Source organism: Salmo salar, chromosome ssa21, assembly GCF_905237065.1.
Source record: "Salmo salar chromosome ssa21, Ssal_v3.1, whole genome shotgun sequence".
Taxonomy (NCBI): domain Eukaryota; kingdom Metazoa; phylum Chordata; class Actinopteri; order Salmoniformes; family Salmonidae; genus Salmo; species Salmo salar.
This window is the reverse complement of record NC_059462.1, coordinates 17,133,549-17,158,795: the sequence shown is the minus strand read 5'-3', so window position 1 is coordinate 17,158,795 and position 25,247 is coordinate 17,133,549. Positions and strand designations below refer to the sequence as shown.

Sequence of the window (25,247 nt, the reverse complement as noted above, 5' to 3'; positions counted from 1 at the left end):
ACCTATAGGCCTACCGCTGGCCAATCAGATAGCTCAGATCACCGTGTCTGAACAATTTCCTCGAGCCATAGAATGTAAAAACAAAAAAATAAGCCGAGCGCAGAGCAAAGTTGATCAAATCAAAATCAAATCAAATGTTGTGTCACATGCGCCGAATACAACAGGTGTAGGTAGACCTTACAGTGAAATGCTTACTTACAAGCCCTTAACCAACAATGGAGTTAAGAAAAATACCTAAAAATATTAGAAATAAAGTATCAAATAATTCAAGAGCAGCAGTAAAATAACAATAGCGAGGCTATATACAGGGGGTACCGGTACAGAGTCAATGTGCGGGAGCACCGGTTAGTCGAGGCAATATATACATGTGGTTAGAGTTATTAAAGTGGCAGGTAGCCTAGTGGTTAGAGCTTTGGGCCAGTAATCGAAAGGTTTCTGGATTGAATCCCCGAGCTGACAAGGTAAAAATCTGTCGTTCTGCCCCCGAACAAGGCAGTTAACCCTCTGTTCCCCGGTAGGCCGTCATTGTAAATAAGAATTTGTTCTTAACCGACTTGCCTAGTTAAATAAAAATAAAAAGTAAAAAAAAAAATAGATAAGAGTAGGACTCAGAAAGTGATCTTGACTGAGAAAAGATTGGCGACACATGGTCTAGCCTACACTCCAAAATTAAACTAATTCTAGTAATCGCCTTTTAGTGTGGACTGTATTATTATGCATACTGGATAGACTGGTTACCTCATGCTACTGCTCTAAACTTTTTATCCATGAGTCTAGGAGAGAACGTATAGGCCTAGGCGATGCTGTTGGTTCACAATTATAGTTAATTTGTATTTGATTTTGAATAGTCTAGTAATAGGGATTTTTTTTATATTTTCATAATTAATAGGCTGACATTACCTATAGCTACAGAATCTCTCACCACTGTGAGTTTCCATCTCCTCTCTCTCCTTCCTTCCTTTCTCGAGCGAGCAAAAATAGGGGCTGTCAGTTTAATTCAACATGTTTCATTGTGAAAACATGTTACCATCTTTGTTCCCGAACTGATTTCACTTGGTTTCCCAAATTAAGCACTGGTTAGCTGCAGAAACAGGGTTAGAGAGCCCATGGCATACAGAGTTTGGGCGGAATATGACATGCCGCACAGCATAAGACTGCATGCTCCTCAAAGAGTGGTTGATGTGTGGAGTGAAATAATCGGAGTAGCCTCCCTGGCATGAGTGAAAAACAACCTGGAATGAAAGTGGCCTCCATTCACTGTTTGAGTGAATGTCGTTTTCCCTCGACCCCTGTTCCTGCCCATTTGATAACGGGAAACTACACTGAACAATACTATAAAAACGCAACATGTAAAATGTTGGTCCCCTATTTCATGAGCTTTTTTTTAACTAAAAATCGCTGAACTTTACACACAAAAAGCAAATTTCTCTAAAATGTTGTGCACAAATTTCTTTACATCCCTATTAGTGAGCATTTCTCATTTGCCAAGATAATCCATCCACCTGACAGGTGTGACATCAAAAAGCTGATTAAACAGCATGATCATTACACAGGTGCACCTTGTGCTGGGGACAATAAAAGGCCACTAAAATGTGCAGTTTTTGCACACAACACAATGCCACAGATGTCTCAAGTTGAGGTAGTGTGCAATTGGCATGCTGACTGCAGGAATGTCCACCAGAGCTGTTTCCAGATAACTGAATGTTAATTTCTCTACCATAAGCTGCCTCCAATGTCATCTTAGAAAATGTGGCAGTACGTCCAACTGGCCTCACAACGGCAAACTATGTGTAAGTAACCAGGCCAGCCCAGGACCTCAACATCCGGCTTCTTCACCTGTGAGATCATCTAATAAAGCCCTTTTGTGGGGGGGGAACTCATTCTGATTGGCTGGACCTGGCTCCCCAGTGGGTGGGCCCATCTCATCCCTGGCCCACCCATGGCTGCACCCCTGCACAATCATGTGAAATTAGGGCCTAATTAACGTATTTACATTGACTGATTTTCTTATATGAACTGTAACTCAGTAAAATCTTTGACATGTTACGTTTATATTTTTTGTTCAGTATAATTTTACATATTAGTAAAGACAAGATTGAATTGAGAATAGTCTGATGGGTAAAAATATCATCACATAATGAGAGAACAGCGTATGCAGCCTGAGGCAAGGAACAGAGCGCAAGCTCTTTTTGATAGCCTATAGTCGCATCATGCAGCCCATATATGTTTTGATTTCTAAGACATTCTAAAAAGGTTTGTATCATTCACAGCTAAAGTTGACAAATAACTCAAAATCTAGCATATAGGACCTGTTTCAAAACGGTCACTTTTACGCTCAACATAGCCAATTCTATTTTATTCAGCTAAATCCTATTATATTCTTCTTACTACAAAATCGGAACATATAATAATGGTACAGTACTTATAAGCATATCTCGTCTGTTAAATTAACAAACCTACAGTATGGAGCATAACCAGATAACATACAGTAGGCCAACTCATATTGTGTTCTTCTGAAATACATTTTCTACATATAGCATGTTTCTTTAAACCTGTCTAAAATAAATGGATTTATTGTGATGGTGTATACTAAATTGATTCATTCGAATGTTTTAAAATTGCAGATGTTCCAAAGCCGTGCATCAGAGGCTTCTATGCGGCTTGTATGCGAGGAAGCCAGGAGATGCTAAACGTGTTTGTTAATGAACTGTCAATTACTGGAAGACCGGCAGTCATTTGTATGACAATAACCGTCTGGCAATATGTCATGACTGCCACAGTCCTAAATGTTACTCATGCATCACTATAATCCTTTTTCTATAGTGTATTTTTTTTTAACAAAGCTGAGATTTACTTTGAAGTCCAAAGCGTAGGAATACAGGTGAAATCAGTTACTGACACAGACGTGATGGCGTAGCGGGATGATCGGAATGCGATGAACCACGAGGTTGTGAGTTCAAATCCCAGGTGAGGACATGTTAAATAATAATTACTGTATAAATGAACATACACAATGTAATCATGTATGTCAAAGTATTTTTCTAACATGTATGTTGAAAACACTGGACTGACGTTCCAGGGACATCCTTACGACTCATTTTTGTTTGCAGGGCATCACCTCGTGTGAAAATTATCCACATGTGAAACTTCATGTGAAATATCACGTGAAGTCTTCCAAACCACATGTTTGTATTTGACATGTAAAATGTGTGTTTTTCCCCCCGTAAGGGTAGCCTATTACACAGCGTCCGCAGGGAGGAGAAGGGAGAAGACAGAGGGGAGGGGAGTTTTCATTTTTGATCGGATAAGACTGAAATCACCAGGAATATAGCTAAAAATGTATTTAATTTAGGAAATCTGATCCCAAGTATTCCCACAAATAAAAAAAGAGACGTGATCGTGTCTCAATGTAATCAAGGTTAGAAATCATTGTTATATTCAAATACAAATCTATTTCCGGGCTTAGTTGTGGTCAATTTCCAGTGTACAAATTATTAGAATTTCGTTCCAGTCCAGTGACAATTCACTCCAACAAAATTCGACCCGTGGCAGAATTTAGTTGCCTTCTCCTTTGCCTGGAAATCCGAGGTTGAATTCTACATCAGGCAGAAATTAGCGTTTTAAAAATCAGGAAAGTATCCTCACACGACCTCTACAAGCCAGAAGGTTGAATAAAATGATATTGTAACAGACTTTACCCGTTGTCCATGTGGTTGGTCCTTTTGGCAGTAAGAATGTGAGACATACCTACAGGAAAGTATATTTACATCAACTTTTCAAAGCTCTGGTAGTACGTTCCGATTCCTATCACCTGAAGCACGCGCAGAACCATGTAAACATGTGCATGCGTCTCACGCATATAGTGTTCTCTTTCTTTGGTTGTTTTTGTTCCCAGGCCTCAAAAGTGGTCTCCTGACGTGGTTTAAGAATTGTTGTGTACATACATCCAATGCCTTTTATATAAAAAAAGTTTGATTTTGAACATGAAAACCTGAAAAAAAAGAAGATAAACTAAGAAACCTGGAAAAACAATACCGTGAAAAACAGAATTTACCAAAAGATAAAATATTTTATAGGTCCTTACAACTATAGAACATAGCTAACAATAATGACCCCTTCCCCGTTCCTTTTTGACATTGCGCAAAAGGGTTTTATTTATTCCCTCCAAACAATCCATGTAAATAATATTATCAAGTTAAAATGTAATTATTTGTGTATGGAGGATAGGTCATTATAGACTATAGGATACATGCTCATACCGCAAATTAAAAAGGTAACATTTAAATGATGGCTAGTCATTATTAACCTGGTTCTGTATGGAATGCAGGTACATCAGAGTTCGAAGTTAAGTCTAGAACCCTGAGAAGAACATACTGGATTACATGCCGTGTAGAGGTCCAACTCTAGAGAAGGCCCAGACAGACAGTGGTGCATAGAGTGCAAACTGAGCGTGTAGTCAGAATATCTACATTTTATTAGCATTTACTGCCATCTAGTGTAAGAAACCATGAATGACCACATATCCCTAAAATGAATATTGGGGACAATGGAATACACAGATCAGCAGAAGAAAAGCCTGGAAGGTTGGTGCACTATGCATGAATCGCTCCACCATTTCCTGGTTGCTGAAATTGTAATAGTTCGCCTAATTTCAGTTTGTGACAAAACAAGCAAGAATAGTGTAGAGAATCATTGTACCATCTAACCAAAACTATTGTATTTCAGCTGTTTGAAGCTGGTGTACAAAACATTAAGCAAAAGATGGCTTCTTAAATTTAGTTTTTGCGAGGTATAGAAATAGCGCACATAGAACAGATATACCACTTCATAGACTTGCTTTCAATGAGAATGACAGATATTTCTATGTGAATTTGGTCAGATCGCCTAAAAAGTTACATATTGCAGCTATAACTGCCAAAATATCTCCCCCTCTTCCCAACCCCCCCTCTCTGCAGGGGCAGATTTAGTGATTTGAAGGCCCCAGGCAGAGCCCAGTGTGAGACCCCCCCCCAAGCTAGCCTCATCGAAAACCAGGCATCCTTAATACGGGTAAGCCTGGAGAAGTTCATGGCAAAATAGCTAAATAGGGGTGGAGACCCGGTGTAAATCAGTAACGCCTCGCTACACCTCAAACCAATCAAATGCCTTGCTTGGGTGAAGCACTAACATTTTAAAAATGTTTTCTCCTTTCCCCCTTCTGATAACCAGGCGGCGAATCGCATCTCTGCATGTCTGTCAGACATATCAGTGTGGATGACGGATCACCAGCTCAAGCTGAACCTCGGCAAGACGGAGCTGCTCTTCCTCCCGGGGAAGGACTGCCCGTTCCATGATCTCGCCATCACGGTTGACAACTCCCTTGTGTCCTCCTCCCAGAGTGCTAAGAACCTTGGCGTGATCCTGGACAACACCCTGTCGTTCTCCACTAACATCAAGGCAGTGACCCGATCCTGTAGGTTCATGCTCCACAACATTCGCAGAGTACGACCCTGCCTCACACAGGAAGCGGCGCAGGTCCTAATCCAGGCACTTGTCATCTCCCGTCTGGATTACTGCAACTCGCTGTTGGCTGGGCTCCCTGCCTGTGCCATTAAACCCCTACAACTCATCCAGAACGCCGCAGCCCGTCTGGTGTTCAACCTTCCCAAGTTCTCTCACGTCACCCCGCTCCTCCGCTCTCTCCACTGGCTTCCAGTTGAAGCTCGCATCCGCTACAAGACCATGGTGATTGCCTACGGAGCTGTGAAGGGAACGGCACCTCCATACCTTCAGGCTCTGATCAGGCCCTACACCCAAACAAGGGCACTGCGTTCATCCACCACTGGCCTGCTGGCCCCCCTACCTCTGAGGAAGCACAGTTCCCGCTCAGCCCAGTCAAAACTGTTCGCTGCTCTGGCACCCCAATGGTGGAACAAGCTCCCTCACGACGCCAGGACAGCGGAGTCAATCACCACCTTCCGGAGACACCTGAAACCCCACCTCTTTAAGGAATACCTAGGATAAAGTAATCCTTCTAACCCCCCCCCTTAAAATATTTAGATGCACTATTGTAAAGTGGTTGTTCCACTGGATATCATAAGGTGAATGCACCATTTTGTAAGTCGCTCTGGATAAGAGCGTCTGCTAAATGACTTAAATGTAAATGTAAATGTAAAAGGGTCCTGATCACAATGTAATACATGTGATTACACTAACAAGCATTTTAGTTAACTCTAACAACTCAGTGTAATATCATGTAACTGGTAGTAATTGAAGTATGTAATTACAGAGGTATAACAATTAATGCTTGTTACCATGCTGGTTACCAATGGGCATGTTTCCACTAAATTCACCAACTTAGTGTTTCGCTTCTACTCAGCTGCAAACAGTTACAATTGTCACAAAAGGTTGTGATCCCTCGTGGATGTGCTGGGTGTCTATGCTAAATAGGCTCTAATTACTTACCCATGAATGTGCACTGTTCAAACTATATCTCCACTCAGTGATGTTGCTATCAATGGCCCCCAAAATAAAAAGTGTACCATCTGGGTTAACTTGGTTGAGCTGGTAAAAAAAAAAGATCAGTAGGTCAACCTCACTGACTGGGATCGAATATGGGTGGCATACCAGATGTGGAAAAATACACTATATCAAAGCATAGTACATGTAATGTTTGCCTAGTACAATGTAATAACTAGTTGTTACACAGGATTTAGCTAATTGAAATTAAGTATATCTTGAGGGGTACTTACTTGTAATTAAATGTGGGCTTATATAGTACGTTAGCCATCATGACAACCTGGTCCTCATTTTAAAGCTTCTGGAAGTTTCATTTCACAATAAGGTACAGAAATGAAGTGAAACTTCCAGAAGCTTTAAAAGGAGGGCCAGGTTGTCAGGATGGGTAATGTACTATATAAAGCACACTTTAATTACAAGTAAGTACCCCTCAAGTTACACATCATTTTAACTAGCTAAATCCTGTGTAACACCTAGCGATTAAATGTACTACGCATTGAAACTGTTTTTCCCTCCTCTGGGGATGACCAAGTTAACCCAGATGGTACACTTTATTTTGGTTGCAAGTGCTTGCAACAACGTTGAGTGGAGATATATTTCCAACAGTGCATATTCATGGGTAAGTAATTAGAGCCTATTGAACAAAATCTCTCGAACACCGAGCGCATCCACGAGGTGTCACAACCTTTGTGACAGTTATTACTGAATTGGATGCAGCTGAGAAGAAACAAAACACTAAGTTTGTATAACCGTTTCATACATGGAAAAACAGACAGTCAAATCTTATCAAAAGGAAATTATGTTTTGAAGTGTTTGTACTACAGCTGAGAGATATAAAAGCCTGGTCATGGCTCACATCAACACCATTATCCCAGAAACCCACTCCAATTTGCATACCGCCCCAACAGATCCACAGATGATGCTCTCTCTATTGCACTCACCACTGCCCTTTCCCACCTGGACAAAAGGAACACCTACGTGAGAATGCTGTTCATTGACTACAGCTCAGCGTTCAACACCATAGTGCCCTCAAAGCTCATCACTAAGCTAAGGACCCTGGGACTAAACACCTCCCACTGCAACTGAATCCTGGACTTCCTGACGGGCCGCCCCCAGGTGGTAAGGGTAGGTAATAACACATCCGCCATGCTGAGCAACACGGGGGCCCCTCAGGGGTGTGTGCTCAGTCCCCTCCTGTACTCCTTGTTCACTCATGACTGCACGGCCAGGCACGTCTCCAACACCATCATTAAGTTTGCTGATGACGCAACAGTGGTAGGCCTGATCACCGACAACGACGAGACAGCCTATAGGGAGGAGGTCAGAGACCTGACCGTGTGGTGCAAGGACAACAACCTCTCCCTCAACGTGATCAAGACAAAGGAGATGATTGTGGACTACAGGAAAAGGAGGACCGAGCACACCCCCGTTCTCATCGACGGGCAGGTTGAGAGCTTCAAGTTCCTTTGTGTCCACATCACCAACAAACTATCATGGTCCAAACATACCAAGACAGTCGTGAAGAGGGCACAACAAAAACCTTTTCCCCCTCAGGAGACTGAAAAGATTTGGCATGGGTCCTCAGATCCTCAAAAGGTTTTACAGCTGTACCATCGAGAGCATCCTGACTGGTTGCATCACTGCCTGGTACGGCAACTGCTCGGCCTCCGACCGCAAGGCACTACAGAGAATAGTGCATACGGCCCATTACATCACTGGGGCCAAGCTTCCTGCCATCCAGTACCTCTATATCAGGCATCAGAGAAAAGGCTGTAAAATTGCCAAAGACTCCAGCCACCCTGGTCATAAACTGTTCTCTCTGCTACCGCACGGCAAGCAGTACCAGAGCGCCAAGTCTAGGTCCAAAAGGATTCTTAACAGCTTCTACCCCAAGCCATAAAACTCCAAAACTGCTTATCAAATGGCTACCGGTACAATTTGCATTGTCGTCGTCCCCCCCCCCCCCCACACACATTTTGACACTGCTGTTACTCTCTATCTATGCATAGTCACTTTACCTCTACCTACATTGACTAACCTGTTCCCCAGCACATTCACTCTGTACCGGTATCCCCTGTATAGCCTCGCTACTATTATTTTGTTGTTGTATTTTCTACATTGTAGAATAGTGAAGACATCAAAACTATGAAATAACACTTATGAATCATGAAGTAACCAAAAAAAAAAAAAAAGTGTTAAACAAATCAAAATGTATTTTGCATTTTTCAAAGTAGCCACCCTTTGCCTTGATGACAGCTTTGCACACTCTTGGCATTCTCTCAACCAGCTTCATGAGGAATGCTTTTCCAACAGTCTTGTAAAAATTCACAGATATGGTGAGCACTTGTTGGCTGCTTTTCCTTCACTCTGCGGTCCAAAGTATCCCAAACTATCTCCATTGCGTTGAGGTCAGGTGATTGTGGAGGCCAGGTCATCTGACACAACACTCCATCACTCCCCTTCTTGGTCAAATGGCCCTTACATAGCCTGGAGGTGTGTTGGCTCATTGTCCTGTTGAAAAACAAAATTATCGTCCCACTAAGATGGGATGGCATATCGCTGCAGAATGCGGTGGTAACCATGCTGGTTAAGTGTGCCTTGAATTCTAAATAAATCACAGACAGTGTCACCAGCAAAGCACCCCCACACCACCTCCTCCATGCTTCACGGTGGGAACCACACATGCAGAGATCATCGATTCACCTACTCTGTATCTCACAACGACGCGGCGGTTGGAACCAAAAATCTCAAATTTGGACTCATCAGACCAAAGGACAGATTTCTACCTGTCTAATGTCCATTGCACGTATTTCTTGGCCTAAGCAAGTCTTCTTCTTATTGGTGTCCTTTAGTTGTGGTTTCTTTGCAGCAATTCGACCACAAAGGCCTGATTCACACAGTCCCCTCTGAACAGTTGCTGTTGAGATGTGTCTGTTACTTGAACTCTGAAGCATTTATTTGGGCTGCAATTTCTGGGGCTGGTAACTCTAACTTATTCTCTGGGTCTTCCTTTCCTGTGGCAGTCCTCATGAGAACCAGTTTCATCATAGCGTTTGGTGGTTTTTACGACTGCACTTGAAGAAACGTTCAAAGTTCCTGAAATTTTCCAGATTGACTTGACCATGTCTTAAAGTAATGATGGACTGTTGTTTCTTTTTGCTTATTTGAGCTGTTCTTGCCATAATATGGACTTGGTCTTTAACAAAATAGGGCTATCGTCTGTATACCACCCCTATATTGTCCCAACACAACTGATTGGCTGAAATAAATTCCAGAAATTAACTTTTAACAAGGCACACCTGTTCATTGAAATGCATTTAAGGTGAGTACCTCATTAAGCTAGTAGAGAGAATGCCAAGAGTGTGGCAAAGCTGTCATCAAGGCAAAGGGTGGCTACTTTGAAGAATCTCAAATATATTTTGATTTGTTTAACACTTTTTTGGTTACTACATGTTATATCACAGTTTTGATGTCTTCACTATTATTCTACAATGTAGAAAATAGTACAAATAAAGAAAAGCCCTGGTACTTTTGACTGGTACTGTGTGTAATATACACTGCTCAAAAAAATAAAGGGAACACTAAAATAACACATCCTAGATCTGAATGAATGAAATAATCTTATTAAATACTATTTTCTTTACATAGTTGAATGTGCTGACAACAAAATCACACAAAAATAATCAATGGAAATCCAATTTATCAACCCATGGAGGTCTGGATTTGGAGTTACACTCAAAATTAAAGTGGAAAACCACACTACAGGCTGATCCAACTTTGATGTAATGTCCTTAAAACAAGTCAAAATGAGGCTCAGTAGTGTGTGTGGCCTCCACGTGCCTGTATGACCTCCCTACAACGCCTGGGCATGCTCCTGATGAGGTGGCGGATGGTCTCCTGAGGGATCTCCTCCCAGACCTGGACTAAAGCATCCGCCAACTCCTGGACAGTCTGTGGTGCAACATGGCGTTGGTGGATGGAGCGAGACATGATGTCCCAGATGTGCTCAATTGGATTCAGGTCTGGGGAACGGGCGGGCCAGTCCATAGCATCAATGCCTTCCTCTTGCAGGAACTGCTGACACACTCCAGCCACATGAGGTCTAGCATTGTCTTGCATTAGGAGGAACCCAGGGCCAACCGCACCACAAGGGGTCTGAGGATCTCATCTCGGTACCTAATGGCAGTCAGGCTACCTCTGGCGAGCACATGGAGGGCTGTGCGGCCCCCCAAAGAAATGCCACCCCACACCATGACTGACCCACCGCCAAACCGGTCATGCTGGAGGATGTTGCAGGCAGCAGAACGTTCTCCACGGCGTCTCCAGACTCTGTCACGTGCTTAGTGTGAACCTGCTTTCATCTGTGAAGAGCACAGGGCGCCAGTGGCGAATTTGCCAATCTTGGTGTTCTCTGGCAAATGCCAAACGTCCTGCACGGTGTTGGGCTGTAAGCACAACCCCCACCTGTGGACGTCGGGCCCTCATACCACCCTCATGGAGTCTGTTTCTGACCGTTTGAGCAGACACATGCACATTTGTGGCCTGCTGGTGGTCATTTTGCAGGGCTCTGGCAGTGCTCCTCCTGCTCAGCTCACATTGATGTTCCATCCTGGATGAGCTGCACTACCTGAGCCACTTGTGTGGGTTATAGACTCCGTCTCATGCTACCACTAGAGTGAAAGCACCGCCAGCATTCAAAAGTGACCAAAACATCAGCCAGGAAGCATAGGAACTGAGAAGTGGTCTGTGGTCACCACCTGCAGAACCACTCCTTTATTGGGGGTGCCTTGCTAATTGCCTATAATTTCCACCTGTTGTCTATTCCATTTGCACAACAGCATGTGAAATTTATTGTCAATCAGTGTTGCTTCCTAAGTGGACAGTTTGATTTCACGGAAGTGTGATTGACTTGGAGTTACATTGTGTTGTTTAAGTGTTCCCTTTATTTTTTTGAGCAGTGTATATATATTTTAAGAAACAACGTTCTTCTGTGGGAATTTCAGTACTTCAGCATAACGTTTTCTAGGGATGCATGATAATATCGGTGAACATATCGGAATCGGCCGATCTTAGCTAAAAATGCCAACATCGGTATCGGCCCGATGTCTAGTTTAACGCCGATGTTAAAAACCGATGTCAAAGCAGACGTGCATACCTACATAACGTAGGTACATGAAGTAATGACGCCAGGTACAAGTTTGTGCTACACGTGCAACACAGCATCCCTAAACTACCCCACAATGTCTGCTGTGTGGATCGAGCAGTCGATAAGTCGAGCAGTCATTTGAAATTTCAGCGAGACAACACAACAGAGAAATCCATTAAAGCCAAGATAAAGGAATTCAATGCCCTTGACAATGAACTGTTCTCTGTCGTGGGTGATGTTGGCTTTCGGGCCCTCATACCACCCTCATGGAGTCTGTTTCTGACCATTTGAGCAGACACATGCACATTTGTGGCCTGCTGCTGTTGCCCTACCGGAGTTACACAGTAATAGCATCACTGCTAATATCTTCATGACATAAATTCGATGGAACGCCGATTGGGTCTTTGCGTGTCAAAAAAGATAGTCGCACTGTCAAAGCTGTACAAAAAGCCTGCAAACAAGCAAACACAGACAACGAACAATGTGTTTCCAATACCGCGTTGGTAATAAAGCATAATTTGTTCGACTGCAACTTCTGGGCTAGCTAGCTTTAGCTTGGTACCTAGCTAACAGAAATACAACCAGCCTGAAAACATTGACTAGTAGAAACTGCAGTCATTTTCATTATTCTTAGCAATAATTTAGGAGTCCTTGTGAGTAAGTATTAGCTAGGTTGCCAATTGTTGTTCGCCTATTAAAATTGAACTTCAGGTCATGAAAATAAATAACTAGCCAGCTACTTAACCCCGTTGCCCAAAGCTAACGTTAAAAGCAGCCAGCTACCTTCATCATGCTTGTGAGGCTCGACAGAACTGGGTTATGTTTTGTGAAGCTAGCCACAATAAGGATTAGACACAATAGTGGAATTCACGGTTTGCCTTCAAAATAAAAGTCTGTCATTGACAGTGATGCAAATGAATACAAACAGTAGAATTATGCCATACTTTTATTTTGAAGGCCAACTTCAAAGTCCACTATTGTAGCTAGCTTCACATAGCTGGTCCGACCACCATTAATGAAATAAGAACTGTCTTATAAATTAGGGTTAGTTTAGATGGATGACACCTAGCTATATGGTTAGCTAGCCAACTATAGCTCCTGAAACAGATTGTCATTTTGCTATGTTTTTGGGAAGAACATTGTTTGCATCAATGAGCTAGCTAGCTTTTTTTTATGACCAGCAATGTAGGTGTGCGAGACAACTTCACCAGCATCACAGCATACGTATCGATGAATCGTTGTGACATATGAAATACAAGTGATATGTAGTTATTACACATTAATTACACAAAAAAAATGTATGAACGCGTTAAATTATTATGTGACGTGCAGTCATATTCAGATCCTGATTGGTCAACAAGCTTATTTGACACGTCAAATAGTGTTATTGTAGAATAGTGTTATTTGACGTGTATCTTTTTTGACACACAAAGACCCAAACGGCTTTCCATAGAAATCCAGGTTGAGAATGAAATGACTGAAGAAATGAACAACAAAACAGCAAGTAAGTGAAATAAATAGGTTTTGATTATGTTTTACTGGTAATGGGGACATACGTAAATGCCAACAAAATATGTTTGGGGTCAGTGTGGTGTGTGTGTGTGCGTGTGTGTAACCTTTATTTAACTAGGCAAGTCAGTTAAGAACAAATTCTGATTTACAATGACGGCCTACCCTGGCCAAACCCGGACGATGCTGGGCCAATTGTGCGCCGCCCAATGGGACTCCCAATCACGGCCAGATGTGATAAGAGTCTGGATTCGAACAAGAGACTGTAGTGACTTAGACCGCTGCGTCCATGTCTGTGTTAACTATTTAACTGTACTAGAATGCTTAAAAGGCCACAAAAATTGTAAATATCGATTATCTGTATCGTTTTTTGGGGGGGACAAGAAAAACATCGGATATCGGCCAAAAATGTAATATCGGTGCATCATTAACGTTTTGTGCAGGTTTATATATTATGCCTAGCTCATGCGGCCCCTTGATGATGTGAAGCCTGAGGCAATTGCCTCTTCTGCCTAATGGGAAGTCCGCCAGTGCCTCTCTGCCCGTCTCATGCTGCTGCAAAACTCTCCCTCTCACTTCCTCCTCTCCTCCCTCAACCCTATTATCCCACCTACTCCCCCCCACCCTCTCTCTCCTCACCGGTCATGGGGTCAAACAGCTGATTGGCCTCCAGGTCAGTGAAGGTGCTGAAGCAGCAGGGGCAGCGGAATGACGCCCGGTTGGTGGAGTCCCTTTCATCCGTCTCGATGCGCCGCCGCATGTGATCCAGCTTGTACTTGACCACATTGACCAGCAGGCGGTAGTTGATGAAGTAGTAGTTGTGACGCGTGGTCTTGCCGTCGGGAGCCGTCTCCACCCGCATGCGGCACTTGACGAACTTGTCGCCCTTGAGCGTATTGAGCACCGAGCGCAGCTGCTTTCGGTCAAACTTGAGCAGCTCCAGCATGTCCTCCTCGCGGACGCAGGGGTTGCGGATAAGGACGTCCAAAGCCAGGGCATGCTCTACCCCGTAGAAGCCCCGCACTACCTGCTTGGCCAGGCGCTTCAGCGAAGCAGGGACCTCTGTTAATAATTCTGGCTCTGACATCTTCTATATGGCTGTCCTATGGGGTAGCAGACTGGTAGAGAGAGTGGCTTACGGAACAAGTAAAGGCTACAATAGATAGCCTGAAAAGTGTCTGTGGGTGGTTGGACAGGAGGGTGGGTAAACTTCAGGCAGAAAAGAGAGGATCTTGAGAGGGAACAACCCCAGCAAGGGGTCAAGGGGGTCCTTCTCTGTGGTGGGATCTGCAACAAAGGAACACTGTTTATACATTCTGGTATTGAAACTTAGACATCACCATCCATCAGTAGGATTATTATATAACTAAGGAACTCTTTGTTAAAAACATGAACATGTGTTCATCCAACGTGGACGGGGTTGCAATGTGATTAGATAGCTTGTAAGTCATAACAGTTACAGTCAAACATATCCAAATGAGAGATGAACCGGCTGTAATGCAGAACTTATATGTTTAGCCAAAATATTATTTAGCAAACGATACTTTTTGTTGTTCGCTAATACTCGCGAATGGAAACGGAATGAATAGAAATGAAACTGGCTAGCTAGCAACTATGCTAACAGTAGCTAGCTCAGTTTACGGCTAGCTACATCACCGGTTAGCGCAACACAATTGATCTCTATGAGAATAAACGAGCTAGCTAGCTTTAACTACAACACATGTATGAAATACAGAAAATCCGACACTCACTCAATTGCATGTGTTCTCTTGTAATAACTTGAAAGCGTGTGGATGAGCTGCTTCGTACTTTTCTCTATATTTTTTCGCCATGGAAATCTGGAAAAAGAATTCTCTATTCCGATTGGCTGTACGTAATGCTATACTTTAACAGCCAATCAACGCAACACTTTTTTGATTGACGTTCACAATTTCTAATGTTGTTGTTATAAAAGTGGATCAGTTTGAAACGGAACCGTTCTCCTAAACCAATCAGAGAACAAGTGTTATTTTTTGGGGATGGAACTTTACTATTTACTTCCAGGACAAAAATTAAATGGCGTCTCTTGACAGAGTGAAGGTGCTAGTTTTGGGTGATTCAGGTTGGTATCCTATTAATTTATGTCTCACTAATCGTATTGTCTTTTGTAAATTTTGTGTCTTTCGACATGGTTTGGTCAAATATAATGCTTATCTAAAACATGAATGTCCCCCTTGTTCCTATCCGTGGTAACTAGCTAGTTAAGCTAGACATATAGCTAATGTTTGCTAACTACCTATAGTTGTTATTTAGAAAAGCATCTGAAAGTCTAATCTTATTTTCTATTCTCTGCTGATGGCTTCCCTTGATGCATTTACAAATATACCAAGACATGAGAAGTGAACTTAGCTATGTGCTTGAAAAAGACTGTATTTGTCTCACTAACTAAAATGATTTTGTCATGGCAGGTGTTGGAAAGTCCTCACTCGTTCATCTGCTGTGTCAGAACCAAGTGTTGGGAAATCCATCATGGACTGTAGGCTGCTCCGTGGATGTACGGGTAGGAAATGACTGCGGTAGAATTTGCCGACTGGCTAAAACCGGCACTTTTACTGAAATGTTGATTAATGTGCACAGTCCCCTGTAGAAAAATAAACTCAACTCAGTTACCTTAGTCGACTCATTTGATTTTTATCCCCCTGAAGATTACTTTACTTGGAGGTTTACCAGTCATATTCTAAGGTTATTCTAAGAGTTGGTTTTACAGGTCCACGACTACAAGGAGGGCACTCCAGAGGAGAAGACCTACTACATTGAATTATGGGATGTTGGAGGATCTGTGGGCAGTACCAGCAGTCTGAAAAGCACCAGAGCAGTTTTCTACAACTCTGTCAATGGTAAAGACGCAGCACTGACTGGCTCTATCAGTCACCACATGAGGAAAATGATAACCTGTATAGATCTGTAATGACAGATAATTGTATCCTTACAGGTATTGTATTAGTTCACGACCTGACGAACAAGAAATCCTCCCAGAATCTGTATCGCTGGTCACTAGAAGCCTTGAACAAAGACTCCTCCCCAACGGGGGTAATCGTCTCAAATGGGCAAGTATCTACTACTGCTGGAATCAAATAGCTTACCTCAATTTAATACATTTTAAAGCTTGTTAAATAGAAGTTGCTATCCTGTATAGGCACTTGGAGAAAGTGTATGTACTTCTTGAAAGTCTTATCTTGAATGTCTTGCCTGAATACTTCCAGTGATTATGACAGAGAACAGTTTGCTGATAGCTCTGTGCCTCTGCTCCTGATCGGCACCAAGTTTGACCAGATCCCAGAGAACAAGAGGAATGATGTTCTCACCAGGACAGCTTTCCTGTCTGAAGACTTCAACGCGGAGGAGATCAACCTGGTAGGTGAAGCCTCACCTCAACTATCCTTCTAGGCCTATATGGATTCTGAGATACCAATCACGCGGTCAAAGAAAACCTTATTTTCTGCAGCAATGTACTTTTGCTAACAATGAAAGCCTAATGTGTGGGCACACATCATTAGTATTGTAACAGCTATTGAATAGGCTACAGGTAGTGGAAGTAATTTTTTTACCTTTTTGCATTGAGGCTTGGGGTTTAGGTCATGTTTTGTCCTTGACTCTCATGACAGGATTGCACCAACCAAAGATACTTTGCGGCAGGCACGTCCAACGCTGTGAAGTTGAGCAGATTCTTTGACAAGGTGAAATGTTCAGAAGCGGATGCTTCTTCTTACATATTTTAACCCCCTTAATACAGTGCCTTCAGAAAGTATTCAGATCCCTTGACTTTTTCCACATTTTGTTACGTTACATCCTTAATCTAAAATGGATTAAATAAATACAACTCCTTAGCAATCTACACACAATACCCTGTAATGACAAAGCGTAAACAGGTTTTTAGACATTTTTGCAAATCTATTACAAATAAAAAACAGATACCTTATTTACGTAAGTATTCAGAGCCTTTGCTATGACACTCAAAATTGAACTCCGGTGCATCCTGTTTCCATTGATCATCCTTGAGATGTTTCTACAACTTGGAGTCCACCTGTGGTAAATTCAATTGATTCAACATGATTTGGAAAAGCACACACCTGTCTAAATAAGGTCCCACAGTTGACGGTGCATGTCAGAGCAAAAACCAGAAGGACAATCAGGCCTTTATGGTAGAGTGGCCTAATGGAAGCCACTCCTCAGTAAAAGGCACATGACAGCCTGCTGTCATGTGCCTAAAGGACTTGCAGACCATGAGAAACAAGATTCTCTGGTCTGATGAAACCAAGATTGAATGCCAAGTGTCATGTCTGGAGGAAACCTGGCACCATCTCTACAGTCAAGCATGGTGATGGCAGCATCATGCTGTGGGGATGTTTTTCAGATGCAGGGACCGGGAGACTAGTCAGGATCGAGGCAAAGATGAATGGAGCAAAGTACAGCGATCCTTGATTAAAAACCTGCTCCAGAGCACTCAGGACTGGGGCAAAGTTTCACCTTCCAACAGGACAACAAACCTAAGCACACTGTCAAGACAACGCATGAGTCTCTGAATGTCCTTGAGTGGCCCAGCCAGAGCCCGGACTTAAACCTGATCGAACATCTCTGGAGAGACCTGGAAGTAGTTGTGCAGCGACGCTCCCCATCCAGCCTGACAGAGCATTAGAGGATCTGCAAAGAAAAATGGGACAAACTCCCCAAATACAGGTGTGCCAAGCTTGCTACCAACAGTGCTTCAACAAAGTACTGAGTAAATGGTATGAATAGTTATGTAAATGTGATATTACTGTTTTTATTATATTTTTTTTTAATAAATTTGCAAAAAATTCTGAACCTGTTTTTTGTTTTGTCATTATGGGATATTCTGTGTAGATTGAGGGGGGGAAAACAATTGAATCAATTTTAGAATTAGGCTGTAACCTAACAATGTGGAAAGTCAAGGGGTCTGAATACTTTCCGACGGCACTGGATACTGTTCTTTCTATACATAGGTGTTCATTATTCAAGAGTGCATGAGCATGTATAAAAAAAAACGTAATACTTGTCTTTTATTTTAGGTCGTAGAGAAGAGATACTTCACCAGAGACCCTAGTCAAGTAAGTGTTTGTCTATGTAGCCATAATGAACATGAAACACTGCTCTGGTCTTTCCAATTTTGAAACCATTACTTTATCAGCTTTAGACTTGAAACATAAAACCATCTCTCCTCTCTCCAGATGACAGGTTTCACAGAGAGGAAACGCTTCAACTTCAAAAGCGTTCACTACGACTGAGATGGAGGTGGACAGTGCTGGGGCCTCTGGTTTCAACCTGCTTCAGTACAGTCCCTCACTCAACAAGTGTACTTTGTCTCTCTCTTACACTTTTTTTCTTCTCTCTGTTAAAGGCCCAGTGCAGTCAAATGTGATTTTTCTGTGTTTTATATATTTTTTTCACACTGAGGTTGGAATAATATTGTGATAATTTCCTTTTAGTGTAAGAGCTGTTTGAAAACACTGAGTGAAATCTCAGCTTGTTGTGGTGGGATGTTTTGGCCTGGTGACATACATTTAGTTAATAGACCAATAAGAAAGTTCCATACCTCTCTGCCAATAATAGCTAGTTTTCCACTCCCCACTCAGACCACTCCCAGACAGTCCTAGCACAATTCTTGATTGAGAAATAGCTTCTTAACCTCGAACAGTACCTTTTTCTAGTAGGATAGACCCATATCCATTAGGCTAGAGGACAGTATTCCTCACTTTGCCCTGTCCTGTGTGTATAGTACAGGAGAAGGAAAAGTGTGGAATGCTGTTCTCTGGCCTAATGGATATGACTCTATCCTACTAGAAAAGGTACCGTTCCAGAGGTTGCCAACTTTAAACAATCACATTTGTTACCCAGAAATAATTTTGAGATATAAACTGCTGCATTGGACCTATAATACTGTGGTCAAACCCACTTGGCACATATCGTAAGAGTAGGGGTGTTAACCCCATTGTCCTGGCTAATTTCTCAACCTGGCCCCACTTCCATCATGGCCACCTAATCGTCCCCCTCATTCCTCATTGGCATATACAGTGAGCTCAAAGTATTGGGACAGTGACACTTTTGTTGTTGTTTTGGCTCTGTACTTTGGATGTGAAAAGGATACAATGACTGAGGTTAAAGTCCAGACTGTCAGTTTTAATTTGAGGGTATTTTCATCCATATTGGGTGAACCTTTTAGCTATTATTGCACTTTTTGGACAGTCCCTCCATTTTAGGGAACCAAAAGTCATTGGGACAAATTCACTTGTGTAGTATTTGGTCCCATATTCATAGGACGCAATGACTACATCAAGCGTGTGACTCTATAAATATGTTGGATGCATTTGCTGTTTGTTTGGTTTGTTTTAGATTATTTTTCTGCCTAATAGAAATTAATGGTGAATCATGTATTGTGTCATTTGAGTCACTTATTGTAAATAAGAATGTTTCTAAACACTTCTACATTAATGTGGATCTTAACATGATTACGGATAGTCCTGGATGAATCGTGAGTAATGATGAGCGAGAAAGTCTTGGTTAGCATGTCTTGGTTCGGATATTTGCATCTGTAACTTTCTCATTCATGATTCATTCAGGATTACCCATAATATGACATAGTAAAGATGTACAGTAAGTGTTTCAATTTATTTTCCAATATTAATTGTTATAAAAAGAACATAGAAATCTGAATACAAATGTAACATTTTGACAAAATTAATCCAGGACTCAAGGTATTTTCTGGATGTAAGCATGGGATGCTTCCTGTGGTACCTTGTATGGGTCATAATACCCAGCCTTATACCTTTTGGGCTAGGACACCATCCTTAGTGCTTGTAGATATTCTGTCTAGGAGTTTGACGGCCGGGAAATCATAGAGCCTATAAGAAAACAACTGAGGTTAAGAGGACAAGGTGCGTTTGCAACCGTGCTGTAAACTATGGACGTGTGCTATGAATCACTGTTTCAAATGTGCAGGAACAGATATTAGATTACATCACCTTTATTGATTTTGTTCAAGTCAGCACTCGGCACTAAAAAAATGATTTTACAAAGTTCTGTCATACAGTTAACTGATTCGTATTCAGTCAAGCAACAATGTACACAATCATAGGTGTCTCTGGATAAAATCCATGAATAAAGTGTAGAGAATGTGTCCTTGGAAGTAATAGCCAGGCGGTCAGTCCATTGATGTGCCCTCCCACTGGGCACAGACGTCAGTTCCACGTCAAGTTTTGATATACATTTGAGCTGTAAACTAACGTGAAATCAACAACTTGAACCATGTCATTGGATTTAGGTAAAAAGTTGGGTGAAAAAAAAGAAACATTCCTGAAATCCCTTTATGTTGATGACTTAGCAAATCCAATCAGTTTTTTGGGTTGAAATGACATGGAAACAACTGCCTGTACCTAATGTAATTTGAATACTTTGTATCTCTGGCCAGAGCAGGGTCTGAAAGCAGCTGGAGTGTGTCTCCTGACTTTTCAGATTCCATCCTTTTTGTTTGGGTGTTGTACAGCCTCAGGAGGATGGGGTGTAGGGTGAAGTTGCCCCTAGAAGCTGATCTTGGGTCAGTCTTGCATTTTCATCACTAACGCTTCAGGTTAGGATTTGGCGAGAGGAACTTCACCCTGGAGCGGAGGATGTATTCTATGATTTCCTGCTTAGCTAGCAACCACCCAGGACACCAATCTTAGCCTGTTGAAAAGCCTTCGTAGGCGGCTGGTTGGTGGCCTTGCATTTGCGGCGTGTAGTCTTGTCGTGGCAAGCCACCTATTGAAAATGCTTGTGTGTTGCTCCTTTGATGGCATGTTGTTGATTTATTTGCCTACCCCTGCTGTAGGGGTGTCATTACAAAGTTAGTTAGGGTCAGTGATGGAAAAAGTACTCAATTGTTATACCTGAGTAAAAGTATAGATACCTCAATAGAAAATGACTTAAGTGAAAGTCACCTAGTAAAATACTACTTGAGTAAAATTATTTGGTTTTAAATATATTTAAGTATCAAAAGTAAATGTAATTGCTAAAATATACTTAAGTATCAAAAGTATTAATCATTTCACATTCCTTATATTAAGCAAACCAAACGGAACGATTTTCTTTTTTTAAAATTGACGGATAGCCAGGGGAACACTTAGGCAATAATTTACAAACGAAGCATTTGTGTTAAGTGAGTCTGCCAGATCAGAGGCAGTAGGGATGACCAGGGACGTTCTCTAGATAAGTGCTTCAATTGGACCATTTTCCGTTCGAAATCTGACGAGTACTTTTGGGTGTCAGGGAAAATGTATGGAGTAAAAAGTACATTATTTTCTTTAGGAATGTAGTGGAGTAAATGTTGTCAAAAATATAAATAGTAAAGTAATGATACCCCAAAAATGACTTAAGTAAAAATACTTTAAAGTACTACTTAAGTACCTTACGCCACTGGTTAGGATGCATTTTTCAAACACTGTGCACATGTGTGTACACACACACACACACACACACAGGAGCGTCATGCACCCATTATTTTAGAGGGTGGTCCGAAGCGGTGTTGGAGAATTTAGTATTTTTCAAACACCTGATGCTTTTTCCTGCAATCTAGATCCATAATCGTTATTCCTAATTCTGTGTCAAAATTGTCTATTTTTCTGCATAGGTTATCTAAGCATACCTCGTTACCTGTTCAACTGTCATTTTAATGAGGGTGTCATTCTGACTGTTGTAAATCACACATCTCAATATACTGCACTAACATGCCTAGGATATTACATCCAAATTTCAACACAGTACATGGGATCATAACACGCATCATCAATACAGGCACATATCATGGCATCATAATTAACACACAAATGTGCCAGATTACATGTAAACCAAGTATATTTCTGCATATCTAAACATACCTCTAGAACTGTCTGTATCCCCCTGACTGGTAGTTCTTATGTGAGTGATATTCAGTGCATTTAGAAATTGCTTGCTTTTCTAAAGTCTAGCAACCTTGCCATCAGGCATGCCAGCTAAGATAGACAAGCTACTCAACTTGATTGATATCCTGAAATGGCTTGGTAGATAGTTAGTTAGGTTCTCAATCTCCCAACTTCCTATCTACAGTAGCTGGCTAGCTAAAGCCAACTTCATAAAATTGGTAGGTGGCTAGTATTACAGAGAAACAAAACATTTGTTTTATTTATTCATCAGGAAGGAATCAATGGACTACATAGCTTTATCAAATTAATTTACAAACATACCTTCGGAGAGTCCTGCCCATCACCGCCAGCTAAAATCACATCAAACACTGCTGCTCTACATTCTCTCTCCTCCACTGACGATACTGTTTGCATGCACTAGACTAGAGTATCTTCTTCTTTGCGATTTGGTTAGACGCATACACTGCCACCTACTGTACTGGTGTGTGTGAGACCATTCACGGCCTACCAACATTAAATTCTTCATACAGTAAATCAAAATTGGAGAAAAGGAAAACCACCCCATTACCTTATTTAACCCTATCTAATCCTACTGCAGACCCGTAACAGTCTGAGAGGACAGAACACTACCACTCAACACCCCCTGCAACCGTTCTGCAGTAAATCCTCGCAATCCCAAGTACTTCTCTGCCACTGCCACCACATCCTCTATTTTCTGTGACTTCCGATCCATTTCTGCAGTATAACTGACAACCATGGCTATAAATGCTAAAAAGCCCACCTTACTGAAGCACATATTCTTCCCATCTCTCTCTCTCTTGGCCTCTGCCTTCTCACAGGAATCCTCTCACTATCCCTCACCCTGTAGCCATCATTCTCTACCACTCTCTTCACTGCTTCAGCATACGACACTTTCTGCACTACTCTAACCCTGGCAACCTCAACCTGCCATTCTCTCACCGGACACCTCCGATCTCCAGTCCCATGGGCACCCCCACAACCCGACACACACAACTTTCTCCACCGATACTACACATTTTGTCCACCGGTACAGCACATTCCTTCGTCTCATGCCCTTCAGCACACTTCTCACATCTAGGAATCGCCCTCCTACACACTGCTGCAACCTGCCCATAAACTTGACGCCTAAAACACTGTAGTATTTTCGGGAACTAAAACTCTCACGGGATACCTTATACTTCTTAACTTGACATTGTCGGGCAAAGACTCCACATAAAAAGTTAGCAGGCCAGACTATGTCTTCTACGTTTCCCCACGCTCTCCACCGGATCTGCGTCACACCAACTGGCGGGCGTCACAGACACCAGGAATCTTCCATTTCAACTGATCCTCCTCAACACTTAATGCCACCCCCATTATCACTCCTTTCAACGGCGCCCTGCTCTGGAGAGCAAAGCAAGTCACATTTCTTGTCCCTATTTGGGTGATCCGGAGCACCCGCTCCTTCTGGACTGAAGAAACAACAGTCAGTACTAGTCCACTCCAAGTTACTCTCAGCAACTAATTTGTCCCCAACCTCTTCTCCACCCAACTTGACACATCATGGAGACCATCCATAATGAAAGAATCTATCCTCTCCACAAATCTCACTCCCACTGGGCCAGAATCATTTTTTTCCATCCTTTTCATCCTCGGGATGAGGCCCGAACTCCTCACCACGAGTATTACATCCATGCTCCCTGCCAGGTTCCATCTTTTAGCTACTAGAGCACATATCCCTCTTTTTGCACTTGACACAACCTTCCTCACCACACTGCTTCCCTCAACACTCAGCTCCTTCTCAGCGGTCATCACTGCACCTACCAACCACAATTAATTAACCCTCGTCACGTTCACTGTCCTTCTATAGCTCTTCTAAAAGTTCTGTGCAATCCTTCATTCCATAATCCTTCAAAACATATTCCACTTTCCTCCTTTTTTCCTTATCCACCATCTTTTCTTCCACCAGATTGCTTGTGCAATCCCATACTCCATATTTATTGATAATACTGTATGTTCCTCTTTCTTCCTTTTTTTTCTTGTCCTCCATCTTCTTTTGTGACTGCCATTTATTTTCCGATTGTCCTGATCCATTTGAGTATATAGCATCCTACTTTGCATATCTTTCCTCCAAGGCGCATTTTGGCAGGAACCACTTACTAGGGAGAATAAGTGGGGTGGGGTGAGTGTACTGTTTGCCTGGTGCAGTCAGTGTGCCCCCTTCGCAAAATACCGCTGACAGATATTTTTTATAAATAATTATGATAACATATGGGCTTAAAGTGGAACTCCACTTGCTGGTTTGGCCTAATTTTTTGGGTTGTTCCTCAATAAATTCTGGTGGCAATGACAGAAGTGAGTTGGCTTGGGGGTGTGGTTTGATGTGGATGTTTCTTGGGTGTGTCCTTGCCATCACCTAGACTCACCCATCCGTCAGAACCTTGACCGCAGCTGTTTCCCCCCAATCAATCACAACAAACAAACCTCCAACAGGTTGAGTTCAATAACTACAGGCATATGTATGATGAGATGTCGGAGGAAGCTTTGAATAGGTCAGTAGCCTACAGAGTAATATGAGAAGAATGCAATTGCTGAATTTATGTACATATTCTAAACTAAGTCTTTTGATCACTTTCAAATGTAGTAACAGGTCCATGTAGCATAAACAACCCTTTACAAACAGCGCATTCGACACCCCTTGACTTTATCCACATTTTGTTATATTACAGCCTTATTCGAAAACAGATTACATTCATTTTTTCCTCATCAATCTACACACAATGCCCAATAATGACAAAGCTAAAACAGGTTTTTAAAAATGTTTGCAAATGTATAAAAAAAAATATATATATATTATTTATGTAAGTATTCCGACTCTTTGCTATGAGACTTGAAATTGAGCTCAAGTGCATCCTGTTTCCATTGATAATCCTTGAGATATTTCTACAATTTGATTGGAGTCCACCTGTGGTAAATTCAATTGATTGGACATGATTTGGAAAGGCACACAACTGTCTATATAAACTCCCACAGTTGACTGCAAGTCAGAGCAAAAACCAAGCCATGAGGTCAAAGGAATTGTCCGTAGAGCTCAGAGACAGGATTTGTATTGAGGCACAGATCATGGGAAGGGTACCAAAAAATGTCTGCAGCATTGAAGGATC

General features: G+C 42.0%; 2 protein-coding genes across 3 annotated transcripts in view; one reads left to right on the top strand and one right to left on the bottom strand.

Annotated features, from left to right (window-relative positions):
* gtf2e1 (general transcription factor IIE, polypeptide 1, alpha) overlaps window positions 1–14,979 on the bottom strand; it is a 43,715-nt gene extending 28,736 nt beyond the window's left edge. The window contains 2 exon segments of the mRNA NM_001173567.1: window positions 13,793–14,440; window positions 14,905–14,979. Coding sequence (NP_001167038.1) covers window positions 13,793–14,240 — 448 coding nt within the window. The 5' untranslated portion in view covers window positions 14,241–14,440; window positions 14,905–14,979.
* Window positions 14,980–15,037: 58 nt separating this feature from the next.
* Window positions 15,038–19,889, top strand: rabl3 (RAB, member of RAS oncogene family-like 3). 2 transcript variants are annotated; one of them, XM_014164012.2, is made up of 8 exons: window positions 15,038–15,254; window positions 15,601–15,692; window positions 15,900–16,029; window positions 16,125–16,239; window positions 16,396–16,546; window positions 16,798–16,869; window positions 18,220–18,258; window positions 18,379–19,889. In XM_014164012.2, exons 1-8 carry the CDS (start codon window positions 15,209–15,211, stop codon window positions 18,433–18,435), a joined length of 702 nt encoding a protein of 233 aa, XP_014019487.1. In that variant the 5' UTR covers window positions 15,038–15,208; the 3' UTR covers window positions 18,436–19,889. The 2 variants fall into 2 exon arrangements, with proteins under 2 accessions (XP_014019487.1, XP_014019488.1); XM_014164013.2 differs by having other exon boundaries at window positions 15,042–15,254; window positions 15,601–15,686.
* Window positions 19,890–25,247: the final 5,358 nt, after the last annotated feature.